Consider the following 17,477-nt stretch of genomic DNA (forward strand, 5'->3'; position numbering starts at 1 on the left):
CAAATTAGCATCGTATGTTAGTAATTAGTTCAAAACTTTAGGCAATGAGAGTTGAAGATGCACGAGAGGGATAAAGTCTTGGCATCAGTATATCCCACATCGACTAGAATACTAAGTGTGTGTTTGTTTCAAGTTATATTTGTTGTTAATTTCTGGTAATAAAATGATAGAAATACATGTTTTTTTTTTTTGACAAAAACAAAACGATATTCATTCATTCAAATCGATAGAATACATCAGAATCAAGATCGCTAAAAACGTAAAGGATGAATCTGCGAACAAACTCACAGCACCCAAGTTAATAGCATACAACGGCAAAATGCCTACAAATAATATGATAAAATCTAAATCACCAGAATACTCTTGCTTCTGGATCTGCAACGTTGATGTCCAAATCATTGATTGAATCTGTGATTGACTGAAGCTGATCTTTCAATATGAACCAACGAACATCGCAACAAGATGCCAAACCAAACAACGCCGCACAAGACGACGAACAACACAAGGTCGCACTCAGACGACGAAATCACAAAAAAAAAACACAAAATAAAACGCTTGATATTTGTGAAAATCACTTATTTAGATCGAAATAAATGGAAAAAAAGGGTTCACGAATACTACATAAAAGGGAGGAATATACTACTTATGGAGGCTCCTGCACAAGCTTCATGGGTAGTGAAAAAGGTTTTTGATGCATCAAAGACCTTTTCATATGTCAATGGTAATGTATTTCAGCAACACCACTTCTCTCTTAAGCGAATGTATAATGATTTAAGAGGTGATTTTGCTAAGGTTGGTTGGAGGAAAATGACATGTAATAATCCTGCTCCTCCAAAATGTTTGTTTGTTACTTAGCTGGCTATACATGGTAGGTTACCAACTTGTGATAGGTTGAGTAAATTTGAAATACAATGTGCCCAATTGTGCACTCTGAGCCAAAAAGAGAATGAAACTCATTCTCATCTTTTCTTCACTTGTGAGTTTTCTAAAACTGTTTGGAAAGGAGCAACACAATGGAGTAACATGAACATTAATACTAGTCATTGGAAGGATGTGATGCTTTATATTCAAAATCAATGCAACATGAACAAAGCTACACATCAATTGAGTAGAATGACTTTGAGTGTAACTCAGTATATGATTTGGAAAGAAAGGAATGCCAGAATATTTCAGGGAATTCATCATTCAGCTCAGGAGATCCTTCGCCAAATCAAAGAGGTTGTCTACATTAGAGGCTTGAAAACTAATCAGATGAAGAGCCTAGTGTTAAGATTGTGAGTTTGTGGCCTTTTCTTGGGCTTGTACGAGCTTAGCTCTTGTTTCTTTTGTTGTTTTGGTTCATGTTGCCATGTAGTTTGTAATAACTGTCTTTGGTTAATGAAAGTTATCTCTATTTACCAAAAAAAAAATAAATGGAAAAAAAAGATGCAGAGGGGTGATTTTAGGTCAAAAAATGACCTAAAACCACCCCTCCTCGATGAGGGAAAGAGAAGGAAAACTTAGAGAGAAGTTGGAGTTTCTCTCACTACGGTGTGTACATATGTTTTTTTATGTTTATGCTTATTACAAAATTACTAAATTTTAAATTTTATTCCTGGGTATAAAATGTTCCTGGGAATAAATTTATATGTAGTTACCTATTATAATCCCTATTTGTATGGTTCCTATGAATATTATAAAGTTAATCAAACATATTTTTTTCTAAATACCTTAGAATAAAATTCTCATCTTTATATTCCATGGAATGTTAATAAATTTGGTAAACTTAAAACAAACACACCCAAAGAAAATGAACGTTTATAAACTTCTGACAATGATGTCAGCTTGCAGGTTTCATTTGATTGGGCCTGAGGATGCAATTTCTAGCCTGCCCACTCCAAATTGAGAGTTGACCAACAGGGCCTGAGCGAAAGCCCAGTCATCGTTGGTCTTAGACTGAAAGGCACAGCATGAGGCTGGCTTAACAGAGCAGCGACTACCTTCAGTTCTTGACAGTGGAGGGATCACAGACCGCTGCACATCTAACCCAATATGCTAGTGAGCCTAGCTGCTTGAACCACCACTTTTTACTTTTTGTTTCAAGATAGTGTCCAACAATTATTCTGACTTATAATAAAAATGGTTTTTCGACATTTTACTCCACCAGCTACACTTAATAAATGCTAAAAATTTACCATTATAATCAATATAATATATATTTTTTTATGGGTCTTGCTAACGAGTGCCCTAAGGGCACTCTTTAAGGTTTCCTAATTAAGAAATTATTCTTTGAAAAAGTTTGACACTTCAATTTCCAATGCACTGAATGCACAATTTTTCATAAAAATTTACTATATAAAGTCCTTAAAGAGTGCCCTTAGGGCACTCGTTAGCATTTCCCTTTTTTTATTAGAGTTTAGCTGATTATTGATACAATTGATAACAAAGAAAAAAAAGGAGTCTTACAATTACAATGTTTCTTGTATTGAGTGGTGGAGCCATGGAGGAGGAGGGGTAACAAACAATGATTCAAAAAACTGCAACATTACAATACCGGTAGTAGAAGGCACAACTTCTCCAATTTCATATATATCTTTCTCTCTTTACTTTACCTTTACCGTTACTTACTCTCACATTCTTGAAAATCAAGGTTCGTTTTCTGACGAGTACTAACTGGAGGAGATTCTTCATCAAAATTAAGGCACGGTGAGTTTCTTCCCTATTAGTAATTATTTAACCTAAAATTATATACAATGTAGTTAAATTATGTCTTTATGATTTATGAATAAGTCCTTTGTTCTTGTAGAGAAGATAAGATAAATTGTCTCCATTTGTCCCTTTTTATGTAGTTAAATGATTTAGTTTGTCACTATGAAATATGAACTGGAAATGGGAATTAAAAAATTTAGAATACCATTACGGAATGCTGTTAGAAACTGTGTTGGAGATCAATTTTCTGCATTTGGAATTCAAATTATGGCACCAAATACCCAACATAGAATACTTTATTTTCTTTATCTATGTGTCAATCATAAAATGCTGTAGTTTCAACTTTTAAAGCAGAAAAAGAAGTGTTGTTTGCGTTGGAATTTGAAAATGTCGATGTCAAGCGGGTCAAGTTGGGTTGGGAGGAAGCCTGTGAAACGCACAGGAGGAATGTCTAATGCTCTGTCAATTGCAACTGATCTTGGTTACTCCGTGTCCACACCTTCATCCACGGTACCGACCTTTGTTTTATCCTCCAACTCGCATCAATTGTTTCAGAATTGAGGTTTGTTAAGGTCGTTTCTTTTCTTCTAGGAAGGACGCCAGAATTCTTCCCCAGCAACCGGGGAAAAGGGTGAGGATTTGATCAAGGTCTTGAGAGAACTAACCACCGTCCAAAGAAAAATAGCAGATATGCAAGTCGAACTCCAAGGTCGAAAGGTTGGTCTTACCCATTCTGGTTTTTTGTTGATTTGGACTTCCCCGTCGAAGTGTTTTTAATGGCTGAATAACCATTGCTTTTTTTAATGATATTTAGATTTACCTATCTGTCTTCATTTTTTAATCATCTTAAGACTTGTGAAATTTTAGGATGATAAAACTGTTGCACATTTGACACATGTGAGTGAAATGGAGAAGAAGATTGAGACGTTGTCAAGGATTACTACTATTCTCAAAGATGTTATCCAGAATAAGGTATAACCAATATCTTCATTATTTTACTCATTTATCTATTGTAGTCTACAGCATATTGTTGTTAATTAATACCTCAGTCTGATTTAATTGTTTTATCAGTCTTTCATTTGAAAGGAATTATGCTCTCAGTGACTGAATTCCATAAAATGCTTTAGGAGGGATATAATTGGTTGTATTCAAACCATACAAAGAGAACTTCTTCCTGAAGTTTCATATTACATTTTCTTCTCTTCCTGTTTGCTTTCCTTGTTAAGTAGTTCCTATCTTGGCATTGGTGTTCAAGTGATTCAGTTATTCCTATCTTGGCAGGATCGTATAATAGCTCGTCTGCAGCAGCCGTATTCCCTAGATTGTATTCCTGTTGAAGCAGAATATCAGGTTGGTGAACATAATTTGTCATTGAATTAAACTTTTTATGCTATAAAATGCAAACAAAGTTGTTAATGTGATGAACAGTTGTTCTCCACCCAATGGTGCACATGCAGTGTTGTATGTGTGTGGTATTTTGGATGTGTCAGTGACATTCCTCATCAATGCACACATTGCTGTATGTATTACATTTATTTAGTTCCATATTTTGCTAAATGTAGTCTATGATGTGATAATTTTATTAGTTTGCTTGAATGATGCATGTTAAGTACAAAACACAGCATTCAAGAGAATAATTGATGAAGTGACTTCAACTGGGATGTTGGAAATAAGATATAAGATTCTGGTTTGCATTAAAAGTTATACATTAAAGGATTTGATCTATTTGCTTCACCATCCATTGCGCATCGAATATTAGGAATATAGTTAACCACTTTCTTGGTCAGGCAAGTGTGAATTGGCATCTCTCATACGAATAATACATATGTAGTTTGTGAACAGACAAATATTTTGTGTGCTATGAGTTCATTCAATTATTCTCTAAGCTTGAGTGGCTGAACTGAAGTTTACTTTGTCCAAAATGTTTTTTATAACTAAAAATAAAATATAAGGATTGCATTTAAATTTATATCATCACTCTAACAATTCGGAAACATTAGTATTTTTTTACCCTATGCTTTTACCTAGTTTACCCAATTGTAAGCATAAATTGGTTCATATACTCACACCCAACTTCAGTTAAAAATTGGTGCAACTGTTAAACTATTATTGACTGTAAATTTTCAAACAATGCAAGACAAAAATTTAAATGCTTATGTCATATGATTTTCTAATTGTTGCAGAAACAATTTTCTGAACTACTGATGAATGCAGCTAACGACTATGGTGCCTTGACAGCATCAGTAGCAGATTTCCAATGGAGTCAGAATTTTAAGGAACCTCCTTCAGTTTGGGGGGTATGCTTCTACAATAATTTTTTTGTTGTTTTGATATTGATGATAGGACTTTCTGTTTCCATCGAATTTGCATTCCTTGACCCTAGTTTTCACCAACTATCTTGTGTTGCCCACCTTCAATGTTATTACAGTTTATTGGAAGCATCAAGGTTTTGAAACAGTGACAATGTTTTTATTCACTTAATTTTTCTACACCTGGAAAATTAAGAATAATTGCTAGTCTATTCATTCTGAGACACTCAAATTGCTCTAAGTCATCAGTTAACTTGTAAATACGATAAATGGTTCTCTTTTTTAAATAGTTACCGTGAAACTTCAATATGTGAAAAATCATAATTCTTGATTGGTGTATAAGAAACTAATCTTGGTGTTTGTTACATGTTCTGAAGGTTATGCATTAAATGAAATTCGTTTTTTTTTTTCTTTCCAGGAAATGCTTCGACCTATTCCGGTAGCTTTGGCATCGTGCACTCGGTACTTTGAAGCCATGTCTGCCACAAGAGAGTCACTTGCAGCACTTCAAAAACTGAGAGTCAGCAATTTTGACTCCCCTTTACCTATGACACCTACAAGAGATTCTTCTCAAATAGTACCTGGTGTTTCTGATTGTCTAACTTCACTTCCATCAGCATAATTGTACAAGCTAGAGGATCTTGTGTTGCCCTCACTCAGTTCAACAAGAGTGTCACTTAGTTATGCAACATCTCTGTATCTTTCTGTGGTGTATACTTCAATCGCTTGTACATATGAATTACACATCATTTTCAAAATTAAAGATGTTTGACTCATAAGGACCTATGACAACTTATGAAAGAAATACTCCACACTTTGCCTTTGCCATTGTTGCATTGCTAAAACTGGATGTAATTGACTTATGTGCGAAATAATATGATTTGTTTTCGTTTCTGGGAACTAATTTAACTAATTATCTCACTAAATAGTCTAATCTAATAATTAGTATACCTTAGATATAATCATAAAATACCAACTTGTCAAATTTGAAATCTTTATCGCATGTTTGGACGAGTGTTAAACTTGACAAAATCGCGGGCCTGGAGTTTTGTCGAAGCTTAAAGTGTTGTTTTTGTTTTGTCAAAATTGTGTAGATCACATTGATTCGGTCAATTTCACCGTTATTTCAAGCACACACTTAAACACTATAATGTGTGCATGAGACAAGTCGAATTGGGCAGTGAAATCTTAAGTTGTAGCAAAGTTGTTACAATCGAAAGTTAACTCGTAAAAATGTACAATTAGGCGGATCTATGTGTCAATTTTGAGTTGACTGAGTTGTAAATTTGAAATTTAGTAAACTTGAAAATGAAATCAAATTTTACTAAATTGCAGAAAAGTTTACTAAGTTTACCTTATAAAAGTTTACTTGGTTATAAATGATAGTGTGAGGTCTTTACTTGCAACTTTTCATAGAATGTTAGGCGAGTATAATTTTATCACACTGTAATGCTGGGTTCGAACATAATAATAAAATTTCTAATTATTGGAAAAGGAAAAAAAGAAGAAGAAAAAAAGGAGGATGCAATATGCCACAATGTTGTGATATATCAATTTTTTATAGAGAAAAATAAATTTATTTCAAACCTGGTGGTAGAAATAAAGAAATTAACGTTAGTACGAATGGCTATAGTAAGTAGTAGTCAATTGGTCAATGCATGATCAAAATAAAGTAATAAACGGTGCATGGAATGTAAATGGATACACGATTATCTTTTAGCAAGTGCAATGTTTTGTCTTTCATTGGAATGTAAATTAGATGGCATCGTAAAAAAAAAATATGTAAATTGGATCAATATAAATAATGTCGAAAAAAAAATACGATATATACACTCATTGGATCAATATAAATAATGATGATGTTTCCTAAAAAAATAAAATGATGATGATGCAAATCGTACAACTGCCTAAAGACTAGCTTGTAAGCATAGTTTTAAAACCCGGCTCGGACAGGCCGGTCGGACCGGTTCAACCGGGAACCGGTGGGGTGTCCGGTTCGGTCTGCATAATGGATCGGTTATGCAGTTAAACCGGTGCGAACCGGCCAAAACCGGTGAAAACCGGTGACCCAGCGGGTTTGAGCAAACCGGCCGAGTCAACGTCTGCCTTTGACCGCGCTTCCATTTATTTTTTAAAAAATTTTGAAATTGCGCTTCCATTTATTTTTTAAAAAATTTTGAAATTTGGCATGGGTGGGACTTGAACACAGGACCCATCAATTAGGCAAAGTTGTTTAACCAATACGCCACTTATAGCTTATAGACTTGTGATAAATTTTACTTTTTATTTTTTATATTTTCAAACACTCATGTTTACAAGAAACTTTGAATTCCACTAGTTTTTTTTTTTTTTTTTTTAAGAATCAACTACCTTTTTTTTAACGCTATTATTTTTTTTAAAGCTGGTACACATTTTGAAAGAATTGAAGCTGGTACAGTACTCTTCATGTATGTTTTCAATTTATTTTGATTAGAAAAAACATTATTTATTTTATGTTTTGATATAAAAAAAACATTCCACCATGACAACAAAAACCACTATGTCATTGCTCACAACTACCAGATTATAACTCAACTTTTTTTGAGTTATCACTATGTTTTGAATTTGAACAATTAGCCTATAAAATTATTATTGTTGGATATTTATTTTTATTTTACATGTATCATTATTTTTGTTTTTAAAGTGACCGAGTCACCGATTCAATCCGATTTAATCCGGTTAAATAACTATATAAATTTAACCTCAAGACCGAGTTATCTAACCGAGTCATCCGAGTTGATCCGATTTAGTCATGCGGTTCAACCAATTACCCAATGGTTCAACCATTGACCCAATGACTCAGTACCCCTACCGAGTCAATGTTCGAGCCGAGTTTTAAAACTATGCTTGTAAGTAATGCTAGAATAAGGATAGTCGAAGTAACTATTCATAAATACCATCTTAATTGAATCTATCATCCCTTCCACTTGGAAACCTTTGAAATAAGATATAGGCATTCCTCTTTATCTTTTCTCTCTCTATTTCAATCTAAATAAGTAGTTTTTACATAGATTTAGATTTTTTTTTCTTCGTGATTTCATCGTTTTGTACGGTGTTGTTTGAATGTCAACATTGCAGATCCGGAGACTTGAGTCTTTTAGTCACTTTGGTTTTATCATATTATTTGTAAGCATTTTGTCATTGTATGTTATTAACTTCGATGATGCGAGTTTGTTCGTAAATTTATCTTTTACGTTTTTAGCGATGTTAAATGATGTATTTTATCAATTTGATTGAATGAATATCATTTTGTTTTTGTCAAAAGAGAAAGAGAGTCACAACAACGTTTTCAAAACAAAACTCCTTTTAATCATTTTCCCCTTCCTAACAAGAGAACTAAAAGTTTGGAGAAAAGTTGATAAATTTCCGGCAACACAGGTTTCACGACAAACCACGTGAATACCAAATAACACACATGCAAAACTGCATTTAGTAAACAAACGTTCTTCTGCCTCTGAAATATTTTCACACCAAACACAGCACAAGGCACAGTTCCTTTCGAAAACCCTTATCATACCTAAATTACTCTTTTTCTGTAACCGAGTTAATAGTATTGTCAGAAAAATATCACTTTAAGGGAGCATAACTTTCCCACAACGTTGCCTCAAAGGATCTCCATTTTACGCTGCTACTAGCGTTAACCCAAAAAGATATCTTGAGTGCCCACATCATAATTCCATCCATCTTTAGACGTATATAGTGGAATCGACGATGTCAAATCTAAAAAAAAACTTTAAAAAGTTTGTTTGAGAAGCAAATCATCACTCCATTAACCGAACCAAAACCTAACCAAAACCTTTATTGTGTTATTATTATAATGCAAGAAATATGTGGAGTAAGAAAATTTTAACCAACTTGTTATGTAGATAAATATCAATAGTAAATTTTTAATGGCAACAATGAAAAATTATTACTAAGTAGATAAATGAATTTTTCAACTAGTGGAGTCAGTTGCCCATTTTGCCCCTTGTGCATACACATGGATCCGCCATGGTGAATCATGAAAAATCAGTGGGACCATACCAAATTCAAAAAGATGGAAGGGAATGAAAAGAACGCGGGAACGTAACCGTTTTCTCATTTCCCGCTATATAAACACACACGCATTCCTTCACTTTTTCAAATCTCATTCACAATTCAAAATCTCTCTCTAACTTCTCTCTCTAAATTTATCTCTGCATTCAAACTTTCCCTCCACCTTCACGATGCTTGCAAGCTTGAAGTAAATCACAGAAACCAGATCCATTTCTTCTCCATTTCATAGTTTCAATTTTACTTCCATTTCATAGTTTCAATTCCGCTTCCATTTTGATCGGTTAATAATTTATCTATTCCGTCTTTGTTTTCAGATCCGAAGAATCAAGCGGCCAGATGCAGCTGGTTGAACGCGAAGACATGGAAGATGAAGAAGACCTCTTCGAAGCTATCGACAAGCGTAATTTCTCGAAACTCAGTTTTTCGTTTTCTAGATTTTCATTTTCCTTTTTGATTCATTTTTCGTTTTCAATTCACTTTTCTACATAACAAATCGATTAGAATTGTATATAATAATCATCCTCTGTTATATTCCTTTTCATTCGCTCCGATTTTTCGAAAATTTTGGCGAATTTACTTATACAGTTTCGTTAAACAATTAAATCAAGTTGTGAAAGCAGAATTCTATACTAATTTGATTATCGCTTAAACGTTTTGTCTCTGATTCAAAGAATTTGCGTCTTTGCAGTGATTTCGCAAGGAATTAATGCGGGAGATGTGAAGAAGCTTCAGGACGCAGGGATCTTTACCTGCAATGGCTTGATGATGCACACGAAGAAGGTTTAACTCTAAACACTACTCTAATTCGAAGATCTAAGAATGTTGAGTTACGCTGAAGTTTAATCACTTAAATAATGTTATTATTTTTTTCCGCAGAATTTGACTGGAATCAAAGGTTTATCTGAGGCGAAGGTTGATAAGATCTGTGAAGCTGCTGAGAAGCTTGTGGTTAGTGATTATAATATCTGAAATCTAAGTTAATTTAGAATCTATTTTAATTTTTATAATTTTATCTTATTTTGATTTCTCACTTCTGATGCAGAATTCTGGTTACATTACTGGAAGTGATGCACTGCTCAAAGTACGTTGTTTATTTTGCTTCTAGTTTTTTGAATTATGGATTCGATTTTGTACTCTGTTAATAAAGCTTAATAGATCTTAATTACTTTTATTTAATTTAATAATTTTATTTGTACTCTGTCACTGCAGAGAAAGTCTGTGGTTCGAATTACAACTGGAAGCCAAGCGCTTGATGAATTGCTAGGAGGTTGATTTTCAACGAGATTTTTTTTTTTTTTTTTATAGTTTTGCGTTTTCTACTTATACGATTAGTTGATTTTGAATCCTATATGTTTGTAATTATTTTCTCTTTGAATTTCTTTTTAATGTTTGATAAAGGTGGAATTGAGACACTGTCGATTACTGAAGCATTTGGAGAATTCCGGTATGAATACAGCATGTAACTAGTTTCAAATAGATTTTATTCATTTTCAGTTTCGGAAGAAGTTTATGCTAACAATAGCATTTTATGTATTCAGATCTGGGAAAACACAACTTGCTCATACTCTCTGTGTTTCCACTCAGGTTTAGTTCTATCATCTATTATTTGTCATAACGTATTTGGTATTAGTTAATATTAATGGCTTTTATCATCTAAATCACGTGTTTATATCTACTATTGTATGCATCTATAGCTTCTCAAACACCAAATTTTTTTATGCTTACAGTACTAATCTTATTTTCACGCACATTGAAATATTTGTTGTATACTACAGCTGCCAACTAGTATGCATGGAGGCAATGGAAAAGTTGCTTACATTGACACTGAAGGAACTTTGTATGCTTTTTACTCTTCGCTTTTAAACACTATGATGAACTTCTAATTGATAACTTACGATTGTTTTTTCAATTGATATTCACTTTCCAAAGTTCTTATGTTTATTTGCAATGTAGTCGACCTGACCGAATTGTCGCCATAGCTGAGAGGTTTGGCATGGATCCAGGGGCTGTACTGGACAATGTAAGTTTCCTTTGTTTCATGTATGTATCATAATCTGATTGTGAATATTTTGGTGCTGACTGTTTGCCAATTTCTGTTTGTGAATGCACAAGATTATCTATGCTCGTGCCTACACTTATGAGCATCAGTATAACCTACTCCTTGGTTTGGCTGCTAAAATGGCTGAAGAACCATTCAGACTTTTGGTGAGATGTTACTCATAGAATAGTAGAGTTGTCTTCCGTTGCAATATCATGAGATGTGGAAAGTTGACTGAGTATATTTTTTGCAGATTGTGGATTCTGTGATTGCTTTGTTTCGGGTTGACTTCACTGGAAGAGGAGAGCTTGCTGAGCGCCAGGTCTGTGAATCTGTCATGAACATGCCCTAACAGGTTTTTAATCCCTTTATGTCAGCTTTTACTGAAATGAAAAAGTTTCTTTGCAGCAAAAATTGGCACAGATGCTTTCCCGATTGATCAAGATAGCTGAGGAATTCAACGTTGCGGTTTATATGACAAATCAGGGTAAATTCACTCCCAAGTCCAAGCTGATTATTGCTTTTGTTCATAGCTTTCATTTTTAGCTGTGGCTTTTATAGTAAGACCAGATGCGTATTGCTTATCTGATGAAACTGAGTTTTGGTTGCAGTCATAGCTGATCCAGGAGGTGGTATGTTTATTACTGATCCAAAGAAACCAGCAGGGGGGCATGTGCTAGCTCATGCAGCCACAATAAGGCTGATGTTCAGGAAGGGGAAAGGTGAACAGCGGGTTTGCAAAGTGTTTGACGCCCCAAACCTGCCAGAGGCTGAAGCAATATCCTTTATCAGACTTTCCCCCCTTAAAATAATCTATTCACTGAACTATAAATAATGACTTTGGCAAACTGAAACTGTAGTTTCTATCATTATAATCTGCCTGCGGTTGTTAAATCAACTTGAAATTACGAAACCACTTATAGTGCATTTGAAGAAACAGTTACCACTATTGTCTGCATGTTTTATCTTGACAGAGTTACGTGTTCCAGATAACTCCAGGGGGCATTGCTGATGCAAAGGACTGAAGGCAGCTGCTTCTGACTTTTAAGGCTCTTCCACAACAGACACTGAATATTATTAGAAACCTCAATCATCTTGATATAGCTTATAGTTTGTATTAAAAGTGTTGATCCTTGAACACTTGGTATATTCCACTTAGTATATTCCAGAGGTACCATGTGAGTACCATTTATATATGTTTCCTTTGTAGCAAGCAGCTGATATTTGGCAATTATAATGTAACTGATCAGTTCAAAATCTTAATGCCATTGACTTTCTGGGATGAGCAGATTTTTCTTATATAATATCAATTACATTAACAATTTTAAGTAGGGGGCATAGTAAAACCTAAATGAAATGAAATCTGACGAAGGCAGTAAATTATCTTCACTTTAAGATGAATCAGTGCGCAAGTCAACATTATTACATGATATGTGCCAATAGAGTATGGTCTCAATATTTGCTTGCAAGCAACATGTAAATTCATCATATCATATCTCGGTTCAGCAAACTAATATGATAAGTGAAGTCTCGGTAGAGCCTCAAGTTATCATATGATGGTAACAGATGCCTCATTGTCACACAATAAGAACTGATAATCAAAACTTGAAAATTCAATCTAGCTATAAATATAACAGTCTTAGTTCAAATAAATGGAGTTGCAATCGGATATTATTAGACCAGTTAGCAGCACTCCCAACCCTTGGCATGACAGTTGATTCCTTCTTAGCCTCTGCATCCACCTTGAAAGTTGCACCACATACTTGTCCAGAACTGTCAACCCTTGGTACAGGCTTCAGTTCATTAAGTGGATGCTCAAAACTGCTCAAACCTCCAGATGTTGTAAAGAAACATCCTGAAATGAAATGCGGTAAGATTCGTTACCTCTTGCATGAAACCATTGTATGTACCATATAGACAGTCAAATTACAAAACATGAAGAGCTTGAATGATATTCTAATTGCAAAGCAATATAAAGGTGGTTGAGAAACAAAACAAAATATCGTTTGTTATCTATCTTAAAGGAAAGCGGTACTGAAGTTTCTAATTACACGTTTTTTTCAACAGGAATTTAATCTGGAGCCTGTTATTCCTATCTACAATGCCAAGCCTGAGCAGGTGGAGAAAGCTTTGAAGCATGTCTACCATGTGTCAACAAACAAAACTAAAGGAAAGGAGTTGGAGCTTTTGTTAGCAATATTACCAGACAGTAATGGTTCTCTCTATAGTAAGCCAAATGAGTTGTTGATAATAACCCTACAAGATTCTCATATGGTATCAATCATTGAGTTAAAAATGCAGAATTTTCATTTAATCGTCTTTTGTTTTCAGGTGATCTCAAGCGTATTTGAGAAACCGACCTTAGTATTATCTCACAATGCTGCCTTACAAAGCATGTCTTCAAAATCACTAAACAGTATTTGGCTAACGTGTCTCTGAAGATCAATGTTAAGGTTTGTTTTCCCTTAATCATGTCAAAATGCATACATTCCTGTATAAAAATTGTTTTAAGTTCTACTAAGAATTCTTCGTAGTAAATGAACTTAGTTTTTTTGAACAACAGTATTTGGCTAACGTGAATGAACTCAGTTTTTTTGAACAAATTCATAGAAAATGTTGGCCAAATCAAAGCTAGAGATACTTTTGGATTAACTTAAATTCCCAACCTATGAGGCAGAGATTGTGACACGTGTTCTTTTATCTTTAGACAATGCAGCTTCCTTTTTTTTTTTAATGTCAAAATTTCTCTCAATTCTCATAACTACATCCAAGAATTAAAAAGTGTTAATTTACCCTCTTGGTGCAGATGGGAGGGAGAAACACTGTTCTTTTTGACGCTGCAAGCTACAGAATACCATTAGTTAGCGACATACCGACCATAATTTTTGGAGCAGATGTTACACACCCTGAAAATGGAGAAGACTCTAGCCCCTCAATAGCAGCTGTATTTATCTAATCTATCATCTTGATTTTTATCAGCATTGTAATGTTTATTGAGGATTTTTTGCAACTGATACTTGCTTTCCAATCTATATAGGTTGTAGCCTCCCAAGATTGGCCTGAAGTGACAAAATATGCTGGTTTAGTGTGTGCTCAAGCTCATAGACAGGAACTTATACAAGATTTATACAAAACTTGGCATGATCCTGTTCGCGGCACAGTTAGTGGTGGCATGATAAGGTAATAGTAATATGAATTTCACTCTGCTAATTCTGAATGTTGTTTTTGGTTGGTTATCTAATGTGGCTATGTACCTTTTTCTTGTGCAGAGATTTACTGATTTCTTTTAGAAAGGCCACGGGACAGAAGCCGCTACGAATTATATTTTACAGGTCCTTGTGTTTAATTTATGATTCAATATCTATAATACATGTTGATGAAAGTGTTAGTTTATTGGTATACTAACAAAGAAACTTAAACAGGGATGGTGTAAGTGAGGGACAATTTTACCAAGTATTGGCTTTATGAGTTGGATGCAATCCGGAAGGTCGATGTTGTCAATTGCTTTCTCTTATCATACATTTAAAATGGTATTCATAACAAAAATATATTCTGATATAACCCATATCTTTGCAGGCATGCGCTTCCTTAGAACCAAATTATCAGCCTCCAGTAACTTTCATTGTTGTACAAAAACGACATCATACTCGGTTATTCCCAAACAACCATAGGGACAGGAGCAGTACTGATAAGAGTGGATTTATATTGCCTGGTAAGTTGAACATTACTAAATTGCATACATACATAAATTATTTCAGAATGTGTTTGTTCTTAAAGTTATTGTCGAATAAGATTGAAATATTTTCTTAATTTTTATCTGTCTTTCAGGTACTGTTGTCAATACTAAAATTTGCCATCCGACAGAATTTGACTTTTATCTCTGCAGTCATGCTGGCATCCAGGTAGATATATTTTGATTTGATGTTTAATGCACAACGTTTCTCAAGATAACCGAGTTATTTAATTTTAAGATGGGAAGATTAAAAACGAACACAAAGTGAAACTCAATTATCTTGGTTAATGTTTACCATACAAAAATAAATCTGTTGTTTTCCTTAACTATGGATTCTGTTTCATACGCAGAGTACTAGTCGGCCAGCTCATTATCATGTTCTATGGGATGAAAACAATTTCACAGCAGATGGAATTCAATCTTTAACAAACAATCTTTGTTATACATATGCTAGGTGCACTCGATCCGTATCCATTGGTAAGCCTGTTTTACATTAAAGAGGAGTTGTTTCAGTTTTGCTCAGTTATAATGCTCCATTTCTTTATATTTGTCTTGTTCTAAGTCTCAACATGTTTAGAAAGTCCATAACTTAAGTGGCTTCAAAACCGAAAGATAATATTGAAAGATAATATTTCTTTTTGTGCAGTTCCTCCAGCATATTATGTGCATTTAGCGGCCTTTCGAGCCCGTTTCTATAGGGAACCAGAGATGCAAGAGAATGGATCAACAGGTGATGGTAATTCTAGTCATAGCTCCAAGGGAACAAAACAAGTGCATCTGGAGAATGTGGTGTTAAGCCATTAAGTAGCTAGGCTCACTAGGCAGATTGGGCTAGAAGTGCAGCAATCTGTGATCCCTCCACTGTCAAGAGCCGAAGGTAGTCGCTGCTCTCTTAAGCCAGCCTCACGCAGTGCCTTTCAGTCTAAGACCAACGAGAATTGGGCTTTCGCTCAGGCCCCGTTGGTCAACTCTCAACTTGGAGTGGGCAGGCCAGTGATCCCTCCACTGTCAAGAGCCGAAGGTAGTCGCTGCTCTCTTAAGCCAGCCTCACGCAGTGCCTTTCAGTCTAAGACCAACGAGGAGTGGGCAGGCCAGTGATCCCTCCACTGTCAAGAGCCGAAGGTAGTCGCTGCTCTCTTAAGCCAGCCTCACGCAGTGCCTTTCAGTCTAAGACCAACCTCGAGCCCGTTTCTATAGGGAACCAGAGATGCAAGAGAATGGATCAACAGGTGATGGTAATTCTAGTCATAGCTCCAACGGAACAAAACAAGTGCATCTGGAGAATGTGGTGTTAAGCCATTAAGTAGCTAGGCTCACTAGGCAGATTGGGCTAGAAGTGCAGCAATCTGTGATCCCTCCACTGTCAAGAGCCGAAGGTAGTCGCTGCTCTCTTAAGCCAGCCTCACGCAGTGCCTTTCAGTCTAAGACCAACGAGAATTGGGCTTTCGCTCAGGCCCCGTTGGTCAACTCTCAACTTGGAGTGGGCAGGCCAGTGATCCCTCCACTGTCAAGAGCCGAAGGTAGTCGCTGCTCTCTTAAGCCAGCCTCACGCAGTGCCTTTCAGTCTAAGACCAACGAGAATTGGGCTTTCGCTCAGGCCCCGTTGGTCAACTCTCAACTTGGAGTGGGCAGGCCAGAAATTGCATCCTCAGACTCTATGCGCATTTAGCGGCCTTTCGAGCCCGTTTCAGTCTAAGACCAACGAGAATTGGGCTTTCGCTCAGGCCCCGTTGGTCAGGCCCCGTTGGTCAACTCTCAACTTGGAGTGGGCAGGCCAGATCGCTCAGGCCCCGTTGGTCAACTCTCAACTTGGAGTGGGCAGGCCAGAAATTGCATCCTCAGACTCAACCCAGTGAAACTGGAACGAACCATGTTCCACCACTCTAATGCCCCCACTTGGGTTACAAGCTGATGTTATCCAACTCGGCAAGCTGACGTCATTGTCAGAAGTTTATAAACGTTCACTTTCTTTGTACTCTAGTCGATGTGGGATATACTAATGCTAAGACTTTAACCCTCTCATGCATGCCCAACTCTCATTGCCTAAAGTTTTGAACTAGCATACGATGCTAATTTGATATATGCAGTTCATTGTTTGCTAACATTCCAACGTTCATTTTAGTAGTATTTCATTTCATAATTTACATATTGGTATTTGGAATCTTGACCCGTTTATTGGTGCAAAAGACACGTGAGTATTATAGCATGAAAGTGCAGTGAGTTTCTTACACAGAATGCCAAACACATGTTGGACCAACAAGAGTTGAGATTTAAGTTTCTAGTAATATTTTTGGTTGTTTATTTACATAGAGAAATGGCAATGAAATGTTACATTGACTTGACTCATTTTCCTTCAGCTATAATGCAGGATAAACATGATTGTTGGCTTAATCTTTTTGTTAGACTAATCAGAAAAACTTCCCATCAACATCTGTAAAGAACTTTGAGCAAAATTTTCTACAATTAAGATTGACACAGAATACTCTTTACAATGCCAACTTTAACAACATACATCTAAAGCAATCTAACAGTAAAACATGACTCTCTTCACATTATCTTTTTGTTTCTTGTGGCCGATATGGACATGTGATAAAAAAAAAAAAAAAATCTTGAAGGGATGCGATCAATGTTAAGA

General features: G+C 35.4%; 2 protein-coding genes and 4 pseudogenes across 4 annotated transcripts; 4 read left to right on the top strand and 2 right to left on the bottom strand.

Moving 5' to 3' along the window:
- The first annotated feature begins 1,818 nt into the window (after positions 1 to 1,818).
- On the top strand, positions 1,819 to 2,056 carry LOC146958549 (signal recognition particle RNA; annotated as a pseudogene).
- A 372-nt stretch (positions 2,057 to 2,428) lies between these two features.
- Positions 2,429 to 5,897, top strand: LOC146958550 (AUGMIN subunit 2-like). The gene is made up of 8 exons (XM_085740077.1): positions 2,429 to 2,535; positions 2,630 to 2,685; positions 3,043 to 3,198; positions 3,280 to 3,405; positions 3,556 to 3,660; positions 3,970 to 4,038; positions 4,872 to 4,985; positions 5,416 to 5,897. Exons 3-8 carry the CDS (start codon positions 3,076 to 3,078, stop codon positions 5,617 to 5,619), a joined length of 741 nt encoding a protein of 246 aa, XP_085596203.1. The 5' UTR covers positions 2,429 to 2,535; positions 2,630 to 2,685; positions 3,043 to 3,075; the 3' UTR covers positions 5,620 to 5,897.
- A 3,210-nt stretch (positions 5,898 to 9,107) lies between these two features.
- On the top strand, positions 9,108 to 12,372 carry DMC1 (DNA repair (Rad51) family protein). 2 transcript variants are annotated; one of them, XM_085740075.1, is made up of 15 exons: positions 9,114 to 9,258; positions 9,386 to 9,471; positions 9,760 to 9,851; positions 9,948 to 10,019; positions 10,114 to 10,152; positions 10,281 to 10,338; positions 10,470 to 10,515; positions 10,610 to 10,655; positions 10,847 to 10,908; positions 11,025 to 11,091; positions 11,184 to 11,276; positions 11,363 to 11,431; positions 11,518 to 11,596; positions 11,721 to 11,887; positions 12,090 to 12,372. In XM_085740075.1, the coding sequence occupies exons 1-15, from the start codon at positions 9,242 to 9,244 to the stop codon at positions 12,132 to 12,134; spliced, it is 1,038 nt and encodes a 345-aa protein (XP_085596201.1). In that variant the 5' UTR covers positions 9,114 to 9,241; the 3' UTR covers positions 12,135 to 12,372. The 2 variants fall into 2 exon arrangements, with proteins under 2 accessions (XP_085596200.1, XP_085596201.1); XM_085740074.1 differs by lacking the exon at positions 12,090 to 12,372 and having other exon boundaries at positions 9,108 to 9,258; positions 11,721 to 12,062.
- Positions 12,373 to 13,196: 824 nt separating this feature from the next.
- Positions 13,197 to 15,354, top strand: LOC146958552 (protein argonaute 10-like; annotated as a pseudogene). Its single transcript, XR_015024677.1, has 9 exons — positions 13,197 to 13,336; positions 13,441 to 13,562; positions 13,916 to 14,053; positions 14,147 to 14,289; positions 14,379 to 14,441; positions 14,532 to 14,596; positions 14,686 to 14,821; positions 14,938 to 15,011; positions 15,193 to 15,354. The product of XR_015024677.1 is annotated as a protein argonaute 10-like (transcript).
- A 310-nt stretch (positions 15,355 to 15,664) lies between these two features.
- LOC146958553 (signal recognition particle RNA) lies at positions 15,665 to 15,860 on the bottom strand (annotated as a pseudogene).
- Positions 15,861 to 16,163: 303 nt separating this feature from the next.
- LOC146958554 (signal recognition particle RNA) lies at positions 16,164 to 16,359 on the bottom strand (annotated as a pseudogene).
- Positions 16,360 to 17,477: the final 1,118 nt, after the last annotated feature.

The sequence above is a fragment of the Medicago sativa genome, chromosome 1 (assembly GCF_051527215.1).
Source record: "Medicago sativa cultivar Bolivia chromosome 1, Bolivia_mono, whole genome shotgun sequence".
NCBI classification, from domain to species: Eukaryota; Viridiplantae; Streptophyta; class Magnoliopsida; order Fabales; family Fabaceae; genus Medicago; species Medicago sativa.